General features: G+C 34.8%; 1 protein-coding gene across 2 annotated transcripts in view; it reads right to left on the bottom strand.

Annotated features, from left to right (window-relative positions):
* LOC138702688 (L-lactate dehydrogenase-like) overlaps window positions 1–24,738 on the bottom strand; it is a 45,110-nt gene that overhangs the window by 17,247 nt on the left and 3,125 nt on the right. Inside the window, exons 1-4 of one of the 2 annotated variants that reach the window (XM_069830014.1) lie at window positions 21,339–21,510; window positions 18,494–18,621; window positions 11,147–11,261; window positions 5,356–5,529 (exon numbers count right to left, since the gene is read on the bottom strand). In XM_069830014.1, the coding sequence (XP_069686115.1) occupies window positions 5,356–5,529; window positions 11,147–11,261; window positions 18,494–18,610 (406 nt within the window). In that variant the 5' untranslated portion in view covers window positions 18,611–18,621; window positions 21,339–21,510. Of the gene's footprint in view, window positions 1–5,355; window positions 5,530–11,146; window positions 11,262–18,493; window positions 18,622–21,338; window positions 21,511–24,738 lie in introns of those variants that run through there. The other variant, XM_069830015.1, reaches the window with a different exon arrangement.

Genomic DNA, 24,738 nt, shown 5'->3' with positions numbered 1-24,738 from the left:
ATCAGGGTTTTTTTTCTTTATTTTGCAAAATTATCTTAATTAGTACCATTTCTTTTTATTTCTCTATAGCCTACGACTCTCAAGAAAATATATACGTCTTATGTACTCCCACTTTCGAAACGAATCTACAAGGAAAACAGAACGCTGCATCACGCTCAATACTGTATTCCAGCCAAAGAAATAAATAATGCGATTCAGATTGAAAACTTCTGAAATCCCTACCATAACGAGTCCTAAGATACAGTTTTAAGAACGGCTGTCGCATATCACCGTTTACTGAAATACATTTGAACTGACACTTGCACTTACGTTTATATCAGTTTTAAAACCTTTTGCACAGTAGTCACACCCTCTTCTCGAAAGATTGATTCGTGATCAATTTTTGCATCATCACAGTCAGTTTCATTACCATCATCGGTACCGGTACATTTTGATTTATTTGCTAGATGTGAAACGAAGGAAATCACTGATAGATTGTTTATTAGGGCCCACCATAACAACTAAAGCTGCACTTACTACAATACTATATTACACTATTAGAATATGACGGCAGAATGTTAAATTAAAGCCAGACACTTGTTTGATAAGTTCTACCATGTTGTTGTCATTAATTATATGCAGTATCAAAGCAGGAGTACGGATATGTTGAAATACTAATAAATGCGTTACTTAGAAAATAATAAATGAGAGGTTCAGGAGTAAAACGTGACGTTTTAGTGTTTTGAAGTTTTTATGTACGTAAAACATTTTATACATGGAACAATTTGTATAGTTAGGCTACCAGGAAAGTAGAATCTATATACTCCTGCCATCTGTTGAGATGTTGGAAAACTAACTCGTGCATGAACATAAGATAACATTACACGCTACATGAAAATATATTATTCCATCAACATAAACGAAGAATGGACATGGACATGTCCAAGAGACGAAAGCAGATATCAGATAGACTATATACTGGTACAGGAAAGATTCCGAATTTGCTTAAAAATCAGGAGCGGATATTAACTCAAATCATGTTCTGATGATAGGCGAAGTAGATATTCGTCTGAAGAAAATAAAAGGAAAGTGACGAAGAAATTTGACATGGAAAAACCGAAGAACAAAGACGAAAGAAGAAAATTTCAAGCATATTTTTAACAAAAAGCAGCTACATTACAATCCACAATTGAGAATAGTCATGAGTAGGGCCTACTCACCTAAAATGCTGTATACAGAAAACAGCAAAAGAAACAATAGGAGGGAGTTGAAACCAAGACATCTTCGGTCACAGAGAAAATATTGGAGAAGGTGGAGGAAGGAAGAAAATGGAAAAACACCAACACGGAAGAAGGTAAAAGACGCTACATGAAACTAAACAACGAACTAAGAACAGAAACTGATAAGATGCATGATGAGAAATCGGTATATTCGAATTCACTTTCCAATTCTCTTTGACTTCTTGCACTGACCTTCCTTGCTGATATAATTTTATTCGAATATCTGAACACTTTTAATGGTAGTCTGTAAGGCCAAGATGTTAACAAACTGTAATAGCAGCCACAGAAAAAAATCGACGGATTTGTAAGGAAACTTGATTTCTGGTCGACATAATTCGACAAAATTAATTTTATTCATTCCAATGTACTAAAGATTTCGTCGAAAATGTGCGTGTGATACGAGAAATACGGTACTGAGTTTGTTTTTGCAAGCGCGCAATTGCTTTTTGAATAGACCTATCTTCCGGAAAAAAATTAAAGAAAAATTACCACAGTCATAGAATCCGTGTTTAGACAGTTTTATTGCGTTCCGAAATGTACATATACGAGTTTGTATATATACTGCTATATACTGCATATATATACTGTATACACACATAAACACACAAGGTGCAAAGTAAGCAATGTAATTAATTTCAAGTGTTTATTCTTTGAGATATTTCGACCATAAAACTTCAATATAATTTTGCTCGTTTTTGATTGCTTGTAGAGAAAATAAATATATTTTGTAAGTATCATTTCATAGCGTATTTTGTGGAACATATTGAATTAATTCCCAAAATTATCAGTAAATTTAAGAGATCAGCGTCGCCTATTATGATAATAAATTTTAAAATCCCGCCACTGAGCATGAGTTCTATTTTTTTTTAGGGGTGAGATAAAATATTATCTGCGTGTACTATATTTTATGTTCCAAATACTGTATTACCAAAATAAAGAAAAATAATTCTGTCCTTTAAATGTACAGAAATCTGGTCCGAAAAAATGTTACATTTCGTCCTGCAGTAGGCCTAATGTTATCATTGCCTGCAGAGAGGCAGATATACATTGCGTAGGCCAAGTACCCTGAACGGGTGGCGTGTTCAGAAAACGAGAAATGTAAACATAACACATGCGATTGATTTTGAAGGCGACTCGGGAAATACCATTTCTTTAATAAGTAGGTAAAACTTTAAAATGAAAGTGGAAGGAAAATATTTTTTCTAATTGCCTGAAGAAAATGTTTGCAGTACGACAAAGGGAGTTTTCTTTATTAATTAAGTTGATTTGTGTAACGTAAGAAATAGTAATATACGTTACAAGAGCGGTATGTTGACGTTTTCATGGTCGAGGAAAAGATTGAAAAAGCGAAACGTAGTTGAGCTTTTTTAATTTCCGAGAACATGAAAACAAACATATCGCTAGTGTATCGTACATTATTTTGTGCGAAGATCGTTTATTACATACCTGAAAGACGAATTTCTAATTAGTTGCAATGAAATCTCCATGTTGGTTTCTGTTTAATGACGGCAACTTCGGAACACCAAATATTTTTCTTCAACATTGTTGCTATAAAATGTTTTCTGTATTTACTATACTCCAGCAGGCCGTGATATACGTCTGCCTTTTTTTTCCCCCAGTCTATAAATGCGAACTTAAAACAAACGGTAAGGTTATGTAATGATTTATTTTTCATTTTAACAATATTATTTATATAACATATTGCAGTAATAACATCCGCATCTGGAATCTTGTTGATTTTTTCACGGCTTCCTTAATGTTACTTGTATCAGGAATGCAATAAGTTTCGTGGAGTAATAGACTTTACTTAATTTTTGCAAATATTTAAAAACAATAATTAACATTGCAATTTAGGTGAAATTGCAGCGGTAAGTTTCCAATTTATAATTATTACTATGTTAAACGTCTCTAAATATAATATGTTAAAAGCCTAAAGCAGTAGGTAAAATGAATGTCGCGCTTAAGCAGTAAGAAGAGGGAAATTGTTATGTGTGTTACGTTGGGAATACTGAATGTGGTATTTCACACTTACCGCGTATTGGTTCTGTGCGGAAAACAAGCAAATATGCACGATCTCGCACAAAAGCTTTTGTATTGCCTGTGTTCACCAACAATTTAGTTAAAAATAAATCAAAAGGGTTAAATAGTAACGTACTATTTTTACTTTTGTTCTTTTAACGTAATATAGCTTATCGTATTTTTATTTTTGCCTATAGAGTTTTAAATGTTTTAAATTTTTTTTTATAATATTAGGCCTATTGTTTCAGCTCTTTAGAATATTCGATTGAAATGGAAGTGTAAAAATATTCTTAAAGTTTTCAATTTATTTTGAAATAAGCGTATCTTATTGACTGTCTTCTCTGAATATTTCATTAAAATCAGGTTGTACAGTTTATTTTCAATTTTTCAAGATTTTGTTTAATATGTAGTCAGCAGTGTTCATACTCCATTCTCTAACACAGTACAACACAAAAATTGAACGCTATAACACCTGTATTTTATACCACGAGTTTAAAAACAATGTACGTGGCAATGACCTCCAATTTCCTATTCATAACAAGTCAGGTGAAGGGGTTGTTCAGAGCAACAGAGACTTAAGTGCACTCGCTACTGTTTGCACAGCGTTGCACAATCTCCTAATTCATGTATTTTGTAATGTACATTTTTCTGGAAAATTATTCAAAACAAAGCAAATTTATTTAATTTATTTAATACTTTACACTTGAGCTACATTAGGCATTGCAGCCCGAAAGAGCAGAAGCTCGTGCTCGGGCGCAGTTCAGATCAGTTATACAAAACATATCACAAAATTAAGAGAGTTCATTGAGCACAATAACATTAATAAATGGTAAAATACATACAGCATGTAATAATAGGGTCTATATACAAATAGAAAATACAAAAGTACATAAATATTAGAGTATCAATTTTTAACTCAATTAGCTTAAACAATTAAATAATTAATCTGATTTATTTCTTAAATCTATGTGTGTTAAGTGTACTTAGCTCAGGGTAAGCTCTAATTAATGCATTATATATTTTGGGTCCAAAATTTCTGCTGTGTTTTAATCCAGCATTGACTTTTTTATTGCTCTTTACCAAAGGAATCATACACTAGAATTAATGACATTATTGACTGTTCGTCATATATATATATATATATATATATATATATATATATATATATATATATATATATATATATACTGATCAGGAAGTTGTTGTCTAGTGCCTTGCATCTGGCAATGAAGCCATTAGCAGCTGATCAGGAAGTTAAAAAGGAATATTGTCTGGATCACTGGCCGAAAAGGAACTGCCTACTGAAGGATGCACTAGAAGAAATGGTGAACGGGAGAAGAGTTCGGGGCAGAAGAAGATAGACGACATTAAGATATATGGATCATATGCAGAGACTAGTGGGAAAGATTGGAGGAAGCTGGGCTTGTAGTGAAAGACCTGCTCTTGGTCAGAACATTATGAATGATAGGAAAGACTCATTGACATTATGTACCTACTGATGGAATGTTGAAACTATAGTTTTTCGCAGAGCATAGACGAGTTTGGCCATAAGGGTAATGCTAACCCCATTACAGGCCAAATCGATCCAGAGGAAAAAGGGAGGATAAGTTTTCAATCGTCACAGACAATCGACAATAATAACAGTAGGGGTGTCAGTACCCACCAATGTTTCGCACATAACGCTACGCACGTGATCTTACAGAGAACGGTCTTGTAAGCGTAGGATAATGGTACAAAATGCAGCGTTTTGCTTATTTTTTAAAGGAATAACTCTTCATCATAGAATTCGGTGTTCTATAGCGGTGAGAGTAACATTTAATATTGCCGTTTACTGTGGTATAGCTGGCGCCGGCGTTTTTGGCGTGTGTCCTAGATATATAGTGCCCAGTTTGTGAGCATGTTGCCAGTGCTACTGAGGATGGTATACTTCCTATACACGTCACATCAGCCATTTGCCAAACACAGTTGTCAGACTGACTACGGCAAATGTGAAACACTCGCACTTAACATTCCCATTACTTATTTCACACGCCAAAAACGCGGTGTATAATAAGTTATAAAATTTAACTGAACTTACCTGGATTACTCACAATGAGAAGAATCGTGTCTTTATTGAATTCCATCAGCTTTGGTACGATACTTTTGAGGATATTTGAATTTCTGACTACCATATCCAGCCTAGATTCTCCCGGCTTCTGAGCTGTTCCGGCTGTGATAATACAGATTCTGGAATTCTTTGTAACTTCATAGTCTGCGATACAAAACAAATTATTATTATTATTATTGTTATTATTATTATTATTATTATTATTATTATTATTATTATTATTATTATTATTGCTACTAATTGAATCTTCAATTATTTTCTTTTCGGCCATCGGCGTGGCTCAGCGCTTGCCTGCCCATCTCGAGTTGCGCTCGGGCCCGGGTTCGATCCCCGTTTGGGCTGGTTATTTGGTCTAGTTTTTTCCGAGATTTTCAACAACCGTAAGGCGAATGTCAGGTAATCTATGGCGATTCCTCGGCCTCATCTCGCCAAATACCATTTCGCTATTACCACTTCTATCGACGCTAAATAACCTAGTAGTTCATAGAGTGTCGTTAAATAACCGAGTAAAAAAATTCTTTTCCATTACGCACTGCACTCTACTGGTCTAATTGTTCATCCCATTCATTATTTTGTCGTTTCGCTTAACTCTCTTTTCCAAAATTTGTGAAATTTAAACAACATAAATTGGGCTACAATACTATCATCTGCACAAAATGTGGTGCCATTAAGACTAATAGTTTGGAATAATATTTTTTACATATATATTTTATATTTACGTCACTAAAAACGCTTCTTGCGCCAACTATTTTCAAAGTTTTAAATTTATATTTACTCAAAAGCTTGAAAATAATAATGGGAATGAAAGTTAATTAGGTTTTTGAGTTCAGTCTAAATAGAGAGTCACAATAAATGTTTATACTTCATAAATTTACCATTAAGAATATTTAATCTAAGTGCAATATGAATATGCCCCGAAGGAACTTCATGTTAATATTTCATACAAATGATTATTAAATTTTATTTATCAACATTTAATTGACCTTTGTGAGAAATTTCAGACCAAAGCTGACAATAACATACTGTTGTGCAACGAGCTTTTTTTTATTCAATAAACTACTTAAAATTTTTCAAAGTCGAGAAAACAGCAATAAAAAAAAACATATGAGAATCTACGTAAAGATTAAATTTTTGGTCCTAAAGAATACGTCTGTTACGGTAACAATTAATATTAAAGGAGAAAAATTCGCTCCGGCGCCGGGAATTGAGATTCTTCGAGCAACAGTGCATATTACTGTGGAATCCCGGCCATCAAGTCACTCAACTGAGTGCACTCCTTGTATAATGGCAGTTGACTTAATATAAAAATGTCAATATATATGTCGAACTTGGAGGCAGGCCACAAAGGGAAAAACACTGGAGGAGAGGGATTCGATCTACGCTTGGTGCATAGAACCAAGCACCCGGGTTCGATCCCCGGCGCCGGAGCGAATTTTTGTTCTCTCATATTAATCCACAATTCTACTTACTTACTTACTTATTTACTTACTGGCTTTTAAGTAACCCGGAGGTTCATTGCCGCCCTCACATAAGCCCGCCATTGGTCCCTTCCTGAGCAAGATTAAACCAGTCTCTATTATCATATCCCACCTCCTTCAAATCCATTTTAAAATTATCCTCCCATCTACGTCTCGGCCTCCCTAAAGGTCTTTTTCCCTCCGGCCTCCCAACTAACACTCTATATGCATTTCTGGATTCGCCCATACGTGCTACATGCCCTGCCCATCTCAAACGTCTGGATTTAATGTTCCTAATTATGTCAGGTGAAGAATGCGTGCAGTTCTACGTTATTAACTTTCTCCATTCTCCTGTAATTTCATCCCTCTTAGCCCCAAATATTTTCCTAAGCACCTTATTCTCAAACACCCTTAACCTATGTTCCTCTCTCAAAGTGACAGTCCAAGTTTCACAACCATAAAGAACAACCGGCAATATAACTGTTTTATAAATTCTAACTTTCAGATTTTTTGACAGCAGACTGGATGATAAAAGCTTCTCAACCGAATAATAACAGACATTTCCCATATTTATTCTATGTTTAATTTCCTCCCGAATATAATTTATATTTGTTACTGTTGCTCCCAGGTATTTGAATTTTTGCACTTCTTTAAAAGATAAATTTCCAATTTTTATATTTCCATTTCGTATAATATTCTGGTCACGAGACATAATCATATACTTTGTCTTTTCGGGATTTACTTCCAAACCTATCTCTTTACTTGCTTCAAGTAAAATTTCCGTGTTTTCCCTAATCGTTTGTGGACCACAATTCTACTAAATCTGAAAATAGTATACAATTGTAGATATAGCGTGAGTTGAGCATATAAAACTTCAAAGTTACATATTTATTTATTGCTGAGGAAAAAAATATTGAATTTCACCAATTTTTCAGTACTTAAAGGAGTAGGCTATTTAGGGTATGTCTCCCCTTATTTTAAGAAAATAGTTATTTATGTTTACCACAAGGTAGATTAAGTTAGGAAACTTAATTTTTGTGGTAACTGTGGGTTAGTCACTTGAAACCCTTCATTATGGCGAGAAAGAATCTACAAGAAACTGAAGCGACGTTTCAGACGAGAGCATTCGGAAACATGAGTTCCTTCACAGATGTAAACTTACAAAATTCTTCATAAGTGGAGATAGACAGTATCTATGTGTAATAAAAAAGGATTGCTCGGTTCCACAAAAGCAGTTACGTGGCATCTAGTCTTCTTGGATGCCGTCTGTGAGTCCGCGCCCATACCTCACAAGCAGAGACCATGAATCACCGGATCAGTGATTTATGTAGCAAGAGGTTTGCTTGTAAAGGAATGCGGCTCTTGAAAATTGGATATAAGGGCATGCATCGCTGAGGCAAATGATGTCTGTATGTTAATCCACTGTACTATCTTGAATAACTCAAAGTTATTTGGCTGACGTCATGAATTTTACATTTTGGTGCTGAATGTTAAATGGTGTCGTTATACCAGGGAATCGTTTTGTGGAAATTGCTTCTTTTGATTTGTTTCTATTTAACTTAAGTCTCCATTTTGTGTACCATTAGACCGGGTGCACACAGAGTCAGACGTGGCGCGACGGTCGTGAGCAAACACGAGTGGACACGGAGAGACAACGTCGAATGACTGCTTAAAGTGTGTAGCGAGGAGACTCATACTCGTAGCTGCAGTGTACTGCACATGCGTTGGTAGTGGCTGATTGCACGCTTTCATTATCTACAAATACTATATTGTTGTTGTTGTTGTTGTTGTTGTTGTTGTTGTTGTTGTTGTTTTCTAATTCCAGGCGTTTGACAATAAAGTCATTTGATCTCTTGCACTCCAATATTTTTCGAAGATTATCATGGCCAGCCACCGAAGCACAGATTTTGAGGTGTTCCGAATCCATTTCTTGGTTTGAGTTGCACAATGGACAGTTAGGGGACTGATATATTCCAATTCTATGCAAGTATTTGGCCAAACAATCATGGCCTGTTGCCAATCTAAATGCAGCTACAGACGATTTGCGTGGTAAATCGGGAATTAACTGTGGATTATGATGCAGATAGTTCCATTTTTTTCCCTTGAGATTGTGTTATCAAATTTTGTTTGTTGAAGTTTAAGTATGTAGATTTAATACATCTTTTCACAGAGTAATACGTAGATTTAGTAACAGGTCTGTAAGTAGCAGTGCTGCCCTTCTTTGCTAGTGGATCCGCATTCTCGTTTCCCAGGATTCCACAATGGGATGGTATCCATTGGAATACAGTTCTTTTATTGAGTGATATTAATCGAGAGAGCATTTTAATTATTTCTGCTGTTTGAGATGAAGGTGTACTATATTGTTGTGTAGCGCATATTGTTCAGAACAGACCTCGATGCGGATAAATTAGTTGTTTTAGTACAGGAAATATACGTTCTGCACAATCTTTGAAACAATATCACGACAATAATGTCGTTTATTAAAATATGTGAGAAATTGCAAATGAGATGAAAGCACCAGGTGAAAGCGAGCGAACTGTATTAAATATTTTTTCTTAAATATCTCAAAGAATAACCCCCTGAAATTAATGACGTTTGTTACGGTTCACTCTTGCGGAGAGTCCTGACATCTGTCTTCAAAAGCGCACTTCAGATGATTTTATTATTCCTCTGTCTGTCCTATTCATAGCCCAGTTTTCGCATCCATAAGCTAAGAGCGGAATTTCTAATACTTTATAAAAAGTCACAATTATAACATTTTAATTTTTCTGCTACCCTTCGTCTGAAAATACGAATAAGATTAGCTCATTGTCTTTAGTAATTACCGGATTTATTAGGTTCGAACATTTTTAAAAGGTACTTCGAAGGCCTATAAAATTCATAACAACACTTACAAATATTTTATTTTATTTTATTTTATTTATTAACTTGTAAAATTTCGAGATTTATTTATTAGTGAATGAGAACATGAATAAAAAAACTGACACAAATCGAAATGTCACACATACAGTAGAACCCCGATTATCCGTCACCCTATTAACCGATTGGCGGATTATCCGACTGTCTATATCTCGCGCTTTTTTTTTTCTTCAGAAATAAATAACTTACATGAAGTACTGTTTTGTATATCATATTAGTACCACAGTCTAGTATATACAGTCACGAAGCTCAATACGTAGGGAATATGCATCCATAGATAGTTTCTAACCACTAGGATCGCTACTATCGCTACTATCGCCTCATTACAGACAATACGAAATAGTACCGACACAGTCTATTGTTCCTTGTACCCTCACAACTCAAGCTTCGTGACTAGACTTTGTTATTAGGTTCTACATATTATGTTTTGCCATAGGGGAGAGTCGGGTAGTATCGGACATCGGGTAGTATCGGACAGTGCGTTTCTTTCATCTACCACCATATGGTAGTACCTGAATGACATGCTTACGTTTTCTATGTGACATCACAGAAACGTAACCATGTCAATCAGGTACTATCATCGTGTGGTAGATGAAAGAAACTCACTGTCCGATATTACCCGATGTCCGATACTATCCGACTCTCCCCTAGTGTTTTATTTTATCGTTACACAGCATTGTTTACTGTTCGAATTGCCGTTCTATAATATAACTTGTATAGCCTATAAAATGTCTTTCACGGGTGTTAACAGAAAATGTGTTGTGCTAAGTATCGAAAAAAAAAATGGAGATAATTGAATGGTTTGAGAGAGAAAAACTGTGGCTCAACTCTAATCAGAATACGAGATTGGAGTTACAACAGCGCGATTTAATAAAAAAAATCAAGGATAAAGAGTAAAAAAGTATGTAAATCTACAACATGAGATCTCCTTTATTCCTGTCTTTCCTGAGACAGTCATTACAAAGGGCTTCCTTGTCCTTTAAAAACCCGTCGTTTATAACCAGATTTAAACTAGTGAGCTTCTGATCCACTACATAGCGAGTTAAATACAAGACAATGGAGGAAATTACAAAATCTTTCATGGTACGGATTATTCGATTTTTTCGATCAACCGTTCAGTCCATCCCCTTCATTACCACGGATAATATAGGTTCTACTGTTCTTTGAAAAACAGTTGCGTGGTCAGTTAACGTGAGAAAGAGAAGTATATGAAGTATTTAAGGCATTCACGTGCGTAAGTGAGGACACTTCCTTGTAAGCAATGGCAACAAACCAAAAAATATAAATTATTTCTAGTGTTATTAGGTGCAGTATGTAAATTTCAACGCTCACTCATTTATCGACAATGAAGATCAAACACATTACTGCTGACGTGCTTCATTTACCTGTGCTGCACTTTATTTTGCAACCCGTAAAAGCCTGGGCGTGTTCCAGATCCATGGCTTCTCCCTTCAGCTTGTCAGCTATCACGTCGACAAGAGCTAATTCAGAGCAAATTTTCTAGGAAAGAAAAGAAAGACAGTTGACAGAATGCTGATTGGTTAGTAACTAATGTTGAGCAGTTGACGATGGTGGCATTCGCCGTCCTGCACTCCACAGCCATTATACGAGTATACTTTCGGTTCAGCCAGTATGCTGACTTCAAAATCTATATCTATACTAATCTATACTAATAATAAATCCGTAGCCAAAATGTTTCTGGTAATTTTCGATTTTCCAAAAATAATTGGTGTTAACATGTATAATTAATCATCCTGAAACCGAAAATCGCTTTTTTGAAATTTTTGTTTGTATGTCTGTCTGTCTGTCTGTCTGTATGTTTGTTACCTTTTCACGCGATAATGGCTGAACGGATTTCGATGAAAATTGGAATATAAATTAAGTTCGTTGTAACTTAGATTATAGGCTATATGGCATTCAAAATACTTTATTTAAAAGATGGGTTATAAGGGGGCCTGAATTAAATAAATCGAAATATCTCGCTTATTATTGGTTTTTATGAAAAATGTTACATAACAAATATTTCTTTAAAAATCATTTCCGATAAGTTTTATTCTTTGAAGAATTTTGATAGGACTGATATTTAATGAGCTAAATGAGTTTTAAAATGAAAATAACTGCCATCTAAGGCCGTGTAATGAAATAAACAAATGACTTCGTCTATAAGGGGCCTTGGTCAACAACAATCGAAAGCTATGAATCATAGCCTACAGAGAATATTTCTGTGTTTGTATGAAGCAATATCGGAAGATAAATTAACCGATTTGTATAATTAATTATTATTTCACCATTGGAAAGTGTAGTTTCTCTGTATGGACATAATGCTATAATGTTATTACAGTAACTTGTGAGTGAATTGAGGACAGGTAAGATTAAAATAGCTTCTTATGCACAGAAAACTTGATAGGCTATTCTGTGTATTCGTTTCCTGTATTTCTTAAAATAATGTTTATCTCAGAGAATTAACGAACAACGAGAGTGTATTGATTTAGTATGCAGTAATAATATGTTAGCTTAGCATTTCATTATTTTATAATCCAAATTTTAACTATGCTCAATTGAATCGAGTTAAAATACATATGCATTAAATGCAATGCAAAAAATTTGGGTAATGAGCCAAGCAGATTATGTTGCCCTGTTGTAAAATAAAATTTGTTCCTCCTGAGATTCAAGAGCCCCCATAACAAATTGAAAACTAACTTATCGGGGTACATCCGTTATCAACACAGTTTTTATATAATATAATATAATATAATATAATATAATATAATATAATATAATATAATATAATATAATATAATATAATATAATATAATATAATATAATATAATATAATATAATATAATATAATATAATTTAAGTTACGTATTTAAGTTATTTGAAGGGTTCAAAACCATAGTGGATCAAGCGCCATTTACTGAATACGTAGAAAACAAGGGTTAAAATTAAGTTATTACCATAATTCAATGGAAACATATAACAAGTAAAATAAAGTATACACATTAAATGTAAATGATGTCAATGTTCATTGAACTATGGATGCATGTAATAAAAATTAAGAAACATGTTAAAGGAATTGTCATTGCACCAAATGAGTGCTCTCTGGACCAAAATGATTCCATTTTAATTATTTAAATATAATTTAAATTAAGTAACATATTAAAAGATTTATCCTTCTATCAAACACGAATATTCCCTGGATCAAATGTCCTGTTTTAATTATGTAATTACTTTATATTTATTTCTAACGGGTGCAGCGGAGCGCACGGGTACGGCTAGTTGAAATATAAATTAAGTTCGTTGTAACTTAGATTTTAGGCTATATGGCATTCAAAATACTTTATTTAAAAGGGGGATTATAAGGGGGCTTGAATTAAATAAATCGAAATATCTCCCTTATTATTAATTTTCATGAAAAATGTTACATAGCAAAAGTTTTTTTAAAGATGATTTCCGATAAGTTTTATCCTATGCAAAATTTTGATGGGACCAAATTGCACCAAAAGCGGATGTTCTCTGAACCAAATAATCATATTTTAATCATTTGCATGCAATAACAATTAAGAAATACGTTAAAGGAATTGTCATTGCACCAAATGAGTGCTCTCTGGACCAAAATGATCGCATTTTAATTATTAAAATACCATTTAAATTAAGTAACATATTAAGCGATTTATCCTTCTATCAAACACGAATGTTCCCTGGACCAGATGTCCTATTTTAATTATGTAATTGCTTTATATTTATTTCTAACAAGTGCAGCGGAGCACACAGGTACAGCTAGTAACTAAATAAAGTTGCTGGAATTGTTACGGGTGGGACATTAAGGGTGGGATAAAAAGGTAAAGTTTCACTCTGAATTTATTTTCCTCTTTGTATTTCAACAACCTTACAGCTTTTTAATTAATAGTAAATGATACCTGTTATTAACAACTTTAGGTAGCCTACTGACAATGTGGAGAACAGCTGATCTCTTTATGACACACAGTACACAATAATGTTAAAAAAAATGTGATAATTAGAATTGATATTTTAGGAGAAAAATTCGCTCCGGCGCCGGGTCCTTGGTTCTACGTACCAAGCGCTCTGACCACTGAGCTACGCCGAATTCAATCCACAGCACCGGACCGAATCTTCCTCCTTCACTGTTTCCCTAAATGCGGAATCCCGGCCAAATAAGTCACTCAACTGAGTGTGCTCCTAGTATAATGGCAGTTGACACTAGACATATAGGCTACGTCAACATATATGCCTAACTTGGAGTCAGGCCACAAAGGGAAACACTGAAGGAGGAAGATTCGATCCGGTGCTGTGGATTGAATTCGGCGTAGCTCAGTGGTCAGAGCGCTTGGTACGTAGAACCAAGGACCCGGGTTCCATCGCTGGCGCGAATTTTTCTCCTCAAATATTGTCAACATTACAGAGATTATTTATAGGACAAATTAATAAATCCATAATAAAAAGAATTGAATATATGGCATTAACAATTAATAAACTATTTAAATAAATTTTATCACACTACATTTTAAAGTTATGAAACCTCAAAATATTTATTATTATTATTATTATTATTATTATTATTATTATTATTATTATTATTATTATTATTTATGAATATCCTTATAAAATCTTTGAAATGTAATTTTTTCACAGCCATTCAATTTTTAACAAATTTTGTGTTTAATTCTGTGCAATAAAAAATGTTTATATCATTATTACACTTACACAATAATTACATATTTATTTAGTCAACAGTAATTTGTAAATGATAGGTAAGAAAGACACTTTACTTTATATAACAGAAAAATCCAGGGAAACAATAAGATATATTGAAATATATGTATTTTTTTTAGTTAAGGGGAATCCGGGAACCCCCCTCCCTCTTGCGTACGCCACTGATGCCTACTAAGTTTGTATTATTTTATTTTTTAGTGCTATGTGCGGTTGAGCATTTGATTTTGAATTATTAAAGCGATATTTGAGTATGTTATCTCACATTTTGAATATAAAAATTAAAGTTTAATAATAATAATAATAATAATAATAATAATAATAATAATAATAGTAGTAGTAGTAGTAGTAGTAGTAGTAGTAGTAGTAGTAGTAGTAGTTGTAGTAGAGGAGAAAGTGAGAATATGGGAGTAAGTTGTAATATGGGACTTGTTATAATTTTTGACATTCCAATGCTACCTAGCGGTGACCCCGCCGAACTACTTCTAAAGTGTACCTCGTCTCCCGGCCGAACAAGCAACTCACCGTGGTGAGGTAAACTACATAACGTCTTTGGTAGTGAGTGATGTATGAAGACGATATAACGGATCTCCAGACGGCAATAAACAGATTAAACATTAATGGGCAGAAGAAAACGAATTCAAAATAAATAAAATCAAGACAATAATGATGATCTTTAGAAGAGGGGAAGAACAGTAGCGGAAGACAGGATCACAATAGATGGAGAAGAGCTCGAAAATGCGAACTCCTTCACATACCCTGGCATGACACTGCAGATTAAGGCTTTCTTTCAGATTGCAGATTAGAGAACGAGTAGCTGCCGCTATGAGAAGTAGCTACGAATTACAGCCCCCACAAGACTCTCCTTCACGACAGTTATGAAGCTGTTCAAAGTAAAAGTACTGGCGATAATCACAATAGCTTGGATCTAGTCTGGGTACAGATCAACGTAGCAGACTTAAAAGCAATAGAAAGTACAAAGGCAAGATATCTCAAGAGAACGCTAGGAATCTCAAAATGGACACCTTCCCGTCTAGCTTACGAATTAGCGAGAGAGAGCTTCCTTGTTGAGGACATCCGAATAACCATGCAACTTCCATACACACCCCAAGAGCAAGCACTGCTACGAACAAGAAGAGAGACGAGATCTGGGAGGAGTTTTATGCAACTGATGCCGTGGTTAATAGGAACTGGACAGGGCCCAATCAGGAATTAAGAAGCGCCATCATTCGACTAGCAATATTGGCTACCACCATAAATTCTGTAAAAAGAAATATTTCCGCAATTCAATTGAAAGCTGTGTGTGTGAACTATGTGGGAAACTATATGAAAGGTACCATTATGATAAGTGTTTAAAACGCAAAAAGACTTTAAGTGCATACAGCAAGGAAAAGTGTTAAGCTATTATACAGGGACATCACTTTATTTTTACTAACATTTTTAACATTAACCTGGCTATACTCGGAAACACTGTTACCCCCCTTCCATTACAGGAGTTTGGAGTTGCTAGTGCAATATGTAAACAAATCATTTTACTAGCTATAGGAGGAGAGAAAAGTAGTGTATCCACTTATATTACAGGGAAATGTAGTATTACGATTTTCAGTTTGGTCATTACTTTACAGTATTTTATCAGAAAACAGTAGAATAGTAACAATTTTTTTTTTCAAACTCAAGTCTTCAGGCGGTTATATACATTCTGTAATGTCTACTTTATTCAGCATATTACTAACCTAATTTATTCCTGAGAATTTTGTGAGCACTTCCGTAAGAAACCCCAATTTCTACAGCTAACTTCTTGACCGACTTATTACGACGTCGCTGCATCCTTTCTCTAGCATCTTCTGTCACCTTTGTTGGCCATCTTACACTTTTCTTCCTTTCTGTACACTCTGTTGCTTTAAATTTATCTACCAGATTAATGACATTTCTACGAAAATAGTCCGTAATGATATAATCAGGAAATTCTGGGGGGGGGGGGGGACAGAAAAACTGTTGTTCACATTCGGTTACATTGTAATTCCAGTTTCTATCATCGTCCTTCGTACCTACAAATAGTAAAACAAAACTCTTGTTTAAATAATGCTGTTAAGTACCGTACCATATTATAGGGTACCGTACTTTCGGTAACTCTAATCTTCACTTGTGCTCAGTCCACACAGATAAATTCAGTTATGCTACACACCATACTTGTGTGAAAATAAACTTCAATAATATATGCTTTTTCTTCTATAGAAAATGCAACATATTTCTGAAACACACTGTACTCAGTACTGTTTATTTCACTGCTAGCAACAGCGGCCGTAAGTTTGTGTGACTGACGTTAGCAAGGACATTATAGTGAAAGGGGTGGAGTCAAGTACATTTAGAAACGCAGGAACAATAAAAATTGAAGTAAAAATAAAATGATGTCCCTGTACTATCTTCATCAGCGTTGTCAGACACAGCCTAAACGGAGCGGAGCGCTCCACTATAACTCGTTGCGTGCTCCGGTGCTTCCACAGACATAAGCAAGTTCACGCTCCGACTGGACGTCTCTAGCACCACAACCGGTTTCGGAGCTTACAACTCTGACACTACTGATCTTCATGCACTTTCGTGCGCTTTACTTCCTATGCAGTATATATTGTGAGAGTGATGCGAAGTCAAGAGGGTAGAATCGTTTTCGCGGGAGTCAAATGTTTTTTGTAAAGTAAGACTTGAGCACATTTTTCTTTACTAAGTAAATGAGGTACTTTAATGATACCTATTATCTGTGCATTTCGAACTGACGGATCAAGGTCAAGTACAAACGTACAAAACATGCACGAGTCACTGAACTGTGAACTGAAGCACTGGTAATTCCGGCTGTCCAGCTGATTTTAGTTGAGGAGAATGGTCCAGGATTGGGGTAAGCACGCGTGGAAAATGCAATCCATTGCTTGACCTTGAGCTGTCAGTTCGAAATGAACAGATAATAGTGTTTTATGTACGGTACTATTTAAACGGTGCTTTAAAATGAGATACTTATTTCTCCAAATATCACATTGTTAGGTTAACATATTTTAATGATGCACAAACATGGCTACTGGTGGGAATGTGGGGATCACGAAATTTCATAGAACCAATTGCAGGACCTAGCAGAGAACCAACTGCAGTCTCCGCAAAGAGAGGCTTGCAGAAAAAGAGGAATGTCCAAACGAGAAAGAAATAACGTTTTGTTCCTGAAGATGAATCGGATGAAGATGAAGACAACATATCAGTCTATACAAAAGAAACAACATTATAAGTCTAGTTTTCGGAATTTAATTTTTTATTTATATTGAAGTAGTTCATTTATAATATTTTTATTAAAACTGCATTTATTCTATAGAACTTTATGCTATTCCCATATTACCACCTGATTTACTCAGACATAAATTTTGCAGTACTTCATATTTTTTTCTATATTTTTTGACGTTTTAATATGTTTAGTTTTGTACTTTCTGAACAATATGACAACTTAATAACTATGCTATTATCCCGTGGCTAACGAGAAAGACAGGCTACGGCACGACGTCACATTCTTAGTCATAAACATGGCCAACATTGAACAGGTTTATATATAAATGCACGTTTAATATGAGTTCAATATAGTAATTCCTTTGTTTTTTAGAACTTTGAACATGCAGTTATATTATGTGTGTGTCAATATGGCCATGACTTGATCATGATAATCACGTAACTCCTATTCGTGCCTAAGCCTGTCTTTCTCGTTAGCCACGTATTATCCAATATATTGCAACAATTATTATGTTTTATTTACAGCCTAATTAAAAATGCTTTTCCGTATTAGCACCTTCTCCTCTAATAATAATAATAATAATAATAATAATAATAATAATAATAATAATAATAATAATAATAATTTAATGACTAATCAAATTTCAACGGATAATTACAGGAATATGAGGTGTGCTTACTTATTAAAAGGAATGTATTGAGTAATATGGATTTAAGAATGTTCTAAAAACTGTACAGACCTGGGAAACCAAAGCAAACGCCACTGCCATCCCTACTTGACCTGACCCGACTACAGTCAACTTCATCCTGCTTGACTCAACCGGTTTGGTGATCTCACACATGAGAGCACTCTTCATTTTGAAAGCAGCTGAAATAAAGAAATTAAATTTTAAAAAATATGGTTTATTTAACGACGCTCGCAACTGCCGAGCTTATATCAGCATCGTCGGTATGCCGGATTTTTTTCCCACAGGAGTTCTTTTACATGCCAGTAAATCTACTGACATGAGCCTGTCGCATTTAAGCGCACTTAAATCTTAAATGCCATCGATCTGGACCGGGAGCGAACCCACAACCTCGAGTATAGAAGGTTAGTGCTATATCGACTGCGCTACCCAGGCTGACTAAAAAAAATGAATGAATGAATGAATGAATGAATGAATGAATGAATGAATGAATGAATGAATGAATGAATGAATGAATGAATGACGGTTTCTTCAATGACAACACTGCAATAGTAACTTATCACATCAAAGATTAGGATGACACTTATTCTTGGTTCTTATTTCTTCCTCGGACGTCTAGGGTTCCTTCAACTTTTTGACGTTCATTCAGGGTTACTTTTACTATCGTCCATTTTATATTTTATATATTTTGTATTCCAAGTCTCCTTGTACTAGTGCAGATCTACTTTTTGACTAAGCGAATATTCGCGGCTCGTACATATAAGTCAATCTAATTCATTTTCTGTACTTGTGAAGTGCTGATATCGATTCCAAGCAAGGAAAGTGAAAACTTTTCTTTTTTATGTAATTTCACAAACAATAGGTAGCCATTCTCTCCACATAATTCTATTTCCGCTGCAGTGGTGTCTCCATTGACGAAGTGGAGCAATCTTTTAAGGATGAGATAGTAGGTTATTTTCGAAATTACCTATTATTAATATTTATTATTATTATTATTATTATTATTATTATTATTATTATTATTATTAATTACACAGGCCTGCAAAATTAAGGGTCATAAAAGCTCTTCTAAAAACTTATGCTACATTTATGGTTTCTTGGGGAGCTGAATCCAAAACTGAGTTCAGATTTTCTCTATCACCTACAGTACGATTATTTAGTCCTCACAGTCACCGGAGATGTGCGCGTGGGACAGGCGAGTCCATTTAGTTACGCCAAGGGGTGTTTGGTTTATTCACTCGCTTGCCTTTACCGACTGCTCGCCCTTATCTCTACTCCGGAACTCTCCCCACTCCTCCGATTACTTCCCCTCTTTCGCGTCGCTGAGCTGTCAGGACTAAATAATCAGTCCGTACCATTGGCACTTTTAGCCATGTGAATGTAGCGTTATTGAATTTAATATGGAAAAATGATGAAGTGAAACATGTTCTGTGGCAAATATTCAAGGTATATTGTGCAAAAACTATTAGAGTCGTAATTAACAACTCACATCAAGAGATGTTCTTTGTGATCAGTGTTTTGTTCTCAATGACTGCTTCTTGCTTTGCTGTCCCATTCACAGAGGAAATATGGAAACTTAGTATACTCAGCCTACTGACCAAGAAGCTTGCACAACTCTCTTAGATCTCCACAATTATGATCTTTATATTTTATCTCTGTAAGAACCAGTTAAAGGTTCTCATAAGTTTCTTTAAGGTGTGCCGAATGACCAACAGGTAACGAAGTACCTATAGGTATTTGTTGCCATTGTGCAAAAGCACTGATCACTGCCTTCAGACTTCTTTTGGAAAGTCCATACCTGTGGAGTAACGGTTAGCGCGTGTGGCCGCGAAATCAGGTGGCCCGGGTTCGATTCCCGGTTGAGGTTTTTTCCGGGGTTTTCCCTCAACCCAATACGAGCAAATGCTGGGTAACTTTCGGTGCTGGACCCCGGACTCATTTCACCGGCATTATCACCTTCATCTCATTCAGACGCTAAACAACCTAAGATGTTGATAAAGCGTCGTAAAATGAAAACTTATGAACTACTCTTTAGGAGAAATCGAAAAAAGTCTCCATTCATCCACGTCATACTGAACATTAAACTTTTGTATCAAACCAGGAATATCACTGCAGTATATTAAGGCACCTTCTTATGAAAAATAAGGCGTAAATTTCTCTTCTCTACTCCTGTACCAATGAAGAAATGTTCCTGTTGTCAGCACATTTATTTTAATCTGAAGCGTAAGAGCTCAGTTTTTTTCCTTGGGTAATCCTAAATCTCTTATTAAATCATTGAGTTCAAACTGGTAAACTCTTCAGGACTTTCACTCTCTACATCACACAGCCTTCTAGATTATGTTTCTGATCCTCATCAAGAGGTTAGTACAAAATTTTACATTAGAGCACTGAGTTATGGATGCAGCAAAATCCATAGTAATTGTATTAATAATATGAAACTTAAAATATAGTTTTGTGGAAGAATAGTGCGTGATGTGCCATTTTTATGTAATTTCTGGCTTCAGCACACAAAAATACATAAAGTAGAGCTAATTTTTTTTTCAAGTTTTTTCATCGCAGGCCTGTGTTATTAATATTTCTCAATTATTTGATTCTTCTTACGATTTGGCTGATTGTTTTTTAGTGCAATTTAAACTTCATACACTAGTCAGAGCCGTTGGGTCTCCAGTGATATTGGATAAAAAGTGACGCTTGCCCTATATGTAAATAACACTACACAGAATAGAACATAATATTGACAACGGATAAATACTGTATTCAATTCCGAAACTGGGTTCAAATTCATTAATTTTGCCTTTGTACGAAATTATGCTGTAAATATGCATTTCACACATAGAACCACTACAGTGAACTGGTTAATTTAATATAATCGTAATAATATACTATAACCAATACTCACTTCACTCTATCGATAGATTTGTCAACACAAACTAGGATTTTTCAGCAACTGTGTTTTGTACAATCCTGTAATTTTTTTATATTTCAAGAGAATTAATGCTTGAATTATATATTTTACACACGTTAAAGTTTAAGATACATCTCTGTTTTATTTAACACGTATGAAATTTTGTCTCGCAGTTATCAGACTTCTTTAAACAATGTAATTTTGATAACGTCACTTCCAGAACTTCAATTTTTTTGCAGACTGTCTACTGTTTCAAGCGAGCTAAGAGCCCGGACATATTTGTGTTGTTTTTAGGCTTTGTCAATCATTATTCTTCGTGTAATGGGTATTGTCTCAATCTCTTTTGGAATGCGTAAAATTGAATGGAATGAAAGTTAATTTTTAAAACCATGCAGCTATTTATGTACATTTCGAATATTGATGGTAACAATAAGTAAACATTGCTCAACTAAGCTTCATTTCATACTCCGCCACTCACAATCAGTGATAGGCCATTACTAACATCAAAGTCCACAACATTTAATTTTTACTTTTATTCTCTACTAATTCATTTGTCATTTCGTAATGCACATGTATTAAATATAGTTCAAAGACATGTCGTCCACAGACACGACGTCCAATCACATTTTTTATGTTCATATTCTTATGGCCCACAACTAGGGCTGCCAATTTTTTTTTTTAAGAAAATAAGGGAGACTAAGGAATCGACAAAAATTTTATATAGAAAATTGACAAATTATTCGGTTCAGTAAATTTGTTGATTTTTGTAAATTTAGAATTTATCGGTAGGTATGTAGATTTCTAGTTTGATAAAATAAAAATAGAAAGGTATAAAAAAATTTTAACTAGTCTAATGTCTAATGCTCTATATTTTGCTTCTTCCTGAAAGCTTCTTTAAATATATCACTACCATCATTATACTATTATTATTATTATTATTATTATTATTATTATTATCATTATTATTAATTGTAATTTATTATTAACTGTCATTATTGAGTTTAATTAGATACCATTGCCACCGGGTATTTACCCATTTGGAATGTTAATAAATACATACACGCTTTATGAAGTATGAATAGGCCTACATTTGCAGTCATTCAGAGAAAATATATATTGTACTTTTATCACTCTGATTTCAGCCATTCGTCGTGTGATTCCCTCTGTCTTTCTTTTCCCGAAGACTTTACTAAAGCTACAATTCGAAATTTTCCAGAAGAATTGCGAGGTCGTGAATATGAATCATGGAAGACCCTTTCAGGACGGGGAAAAGGTGTTGAGATGTATAGCGAAGTAACAGCCGCCAACAGTTGGATTGCAAACGAGAAAGGACTTTCGACTAGTGAATGGATATCTATCCTGAAAATGACAGCAAATTTAGCAGCTGTTCGTTCCGTTCCCGGCAGATCTCTCGACGGTACCCGGTGCAGACATGGCTGCCCGGAGATTGAAACTTTAGCACACGTCTTGGGATTCTGTGAACAAGGATTGCTCTTGAGGAACTCTAGACATCATCTTGTAAGATACAAAATTGCTGCCGCATTAAGAAATAAGGACTGGATAGTAGAAGAAGAAATCTCCTGTCTAGCTGAAAATGGGTCAACGAGACGAATAGATATTTTAGCGTACAATGCTGACACTAAACAGGGCATCATTGTGGACCCCACGATACGTTTTGAAGTAGAATGTCATAAGTCAGCCGAGGTCCACCTTGAGAACAAGTCGATCTATGAGCCTACAGTCAACTATTTCAAGCTGAAATATGCCTTAATTCACGTTGAGGTATTCGGCTTGCTCATAGGTGCTCGAGGGACTATACCAGCTTTTTTCGAAGAATTTCGACGGCAGTTTGCTCTGCCAACATCTCTGAGGGATGACATTGTGATAATTGTGTTAAAAAAATCCTGCCAAATCCTAATTAATCACATGGTGCCACATTAATAGCAATTGTAATTTTTCACGCTCTTTTCTTTGTTTCCTTTCTTTAAAATTTAATATCTATGTTTACATATGTATAATAATTTTTTTGAGGATATACTGAGTCCGTAAGAGCTACTCTCAATGGGGGGAAGTTTATTAATATTATTTTAATGAACAAGAACCCTTTCCCGCCCCTCCATTGTATTTACCTCTAGAGGAACCTATCTTCTAAACGTTATTAAATCATCCATTATTAGAAATGGAATAAGTCCAAATTACATCTCTTCTCAACAGTACACTATTTCTTTCTCCTTCATTCAAATAAATTCATTTCAATGTATGAAGACACACAAAGTAACTTACAACACACAAAAACTCGAGCTGTAACAGCTAATAGAACGTTTAAGCTTTAACAAGCAGGTGTATTCAATACAGGCGCAAGGATGTCTAGGAGGCAATTTACACTACAATAATAAATTTCCTTGCTGGTATAAATAAATTTGATACAAACTTGTTCATTCGTGGCATAATGAAGAACTGAATACAGTAATTTCATGTTTTTCACTGTATTTCCGTATTTAGTGACATCTCGTAAGCGAAATAATGCGTGGAATCTGAAAACTAGTGCCCGTATTTAATTTTAATTTATTGACACTCGAAGGGTTAAATTACTCCCAAGCGAAAGCTCGTTTTGTCTTCCCCAAGGCCAGATAAAAGGGTTAGATTATTAACTACGAAAACAAGAGGTAATCAAGGTTAGCTGTTGAAGTCGGTTATGTTTTATAATAATTGTGATTGTGATGTAATGTGAAACTAACGACGTATGCAACAGAAGTAACTATCACAGAGAAATGCTGGAGAACCGCATGTCGTCATACCGGAACAGCGGAGAGAAAAAGAACATGAGGAAATAATCACCCTATATAACTTCTTACATCGCTTGTAAAAGTGGCGGCTCTTGTGATATGAGGACTGCAAGCCTGTAATTCTGTAACGGGCAATTTAAATTACAGAACAGAAAATAAAGTCATTTCTATTTAACGATCTGCTCAAAGCACAGACGCTATTCAGAGATCATAAGTTTGAGCAATGGTAGAATGAAGATGACAGTGAAATCGCAGTATGAACAAGACAGATCTCCACAATTTCCTACGATTTTTGATGTAGAATACGTATTTCCCCGCACCGAGTACGGACACTCGTTCTGGGATCCGTGGTGAAATAAAAAAATTGCAGAATTTAAAATGCGTACTGTAACAAGCCGTATCGCGCGATCTCGCTCGGTAATATCTCAGTATCGTGAGCAGCTACACATCTGTGCAACCACTTGTTTCATTTTTAATCTCGAATTTTGCAATAAAGTGATAATAGTCACATATGATACTCTTTGAGTGAACTATAGTGAAAAATTTTCTGTAACCCGAAACAAATATAGAATTTTAAAATAATGTAACAACTATTAGAGCGAATAGTG

Source organism: Periplaneta americana, chromosome 7 (genome assembly GCF_040183065.1).
Source record: "Periplaneta americana isolate PAMFEO1 chromosome 7, P.americana_PAMFEO1_priV1, whole genome shotgun sequence".
Lineage (NCBI taxonomy): Eukaryota > Metazoa > Arthropoda > Insecta > Blattodea > Blattidae > Periplaneta > Periplaneta americana.
This window is presented reverse-complemented; position numbering and strand designations above follow the sequence as displayed.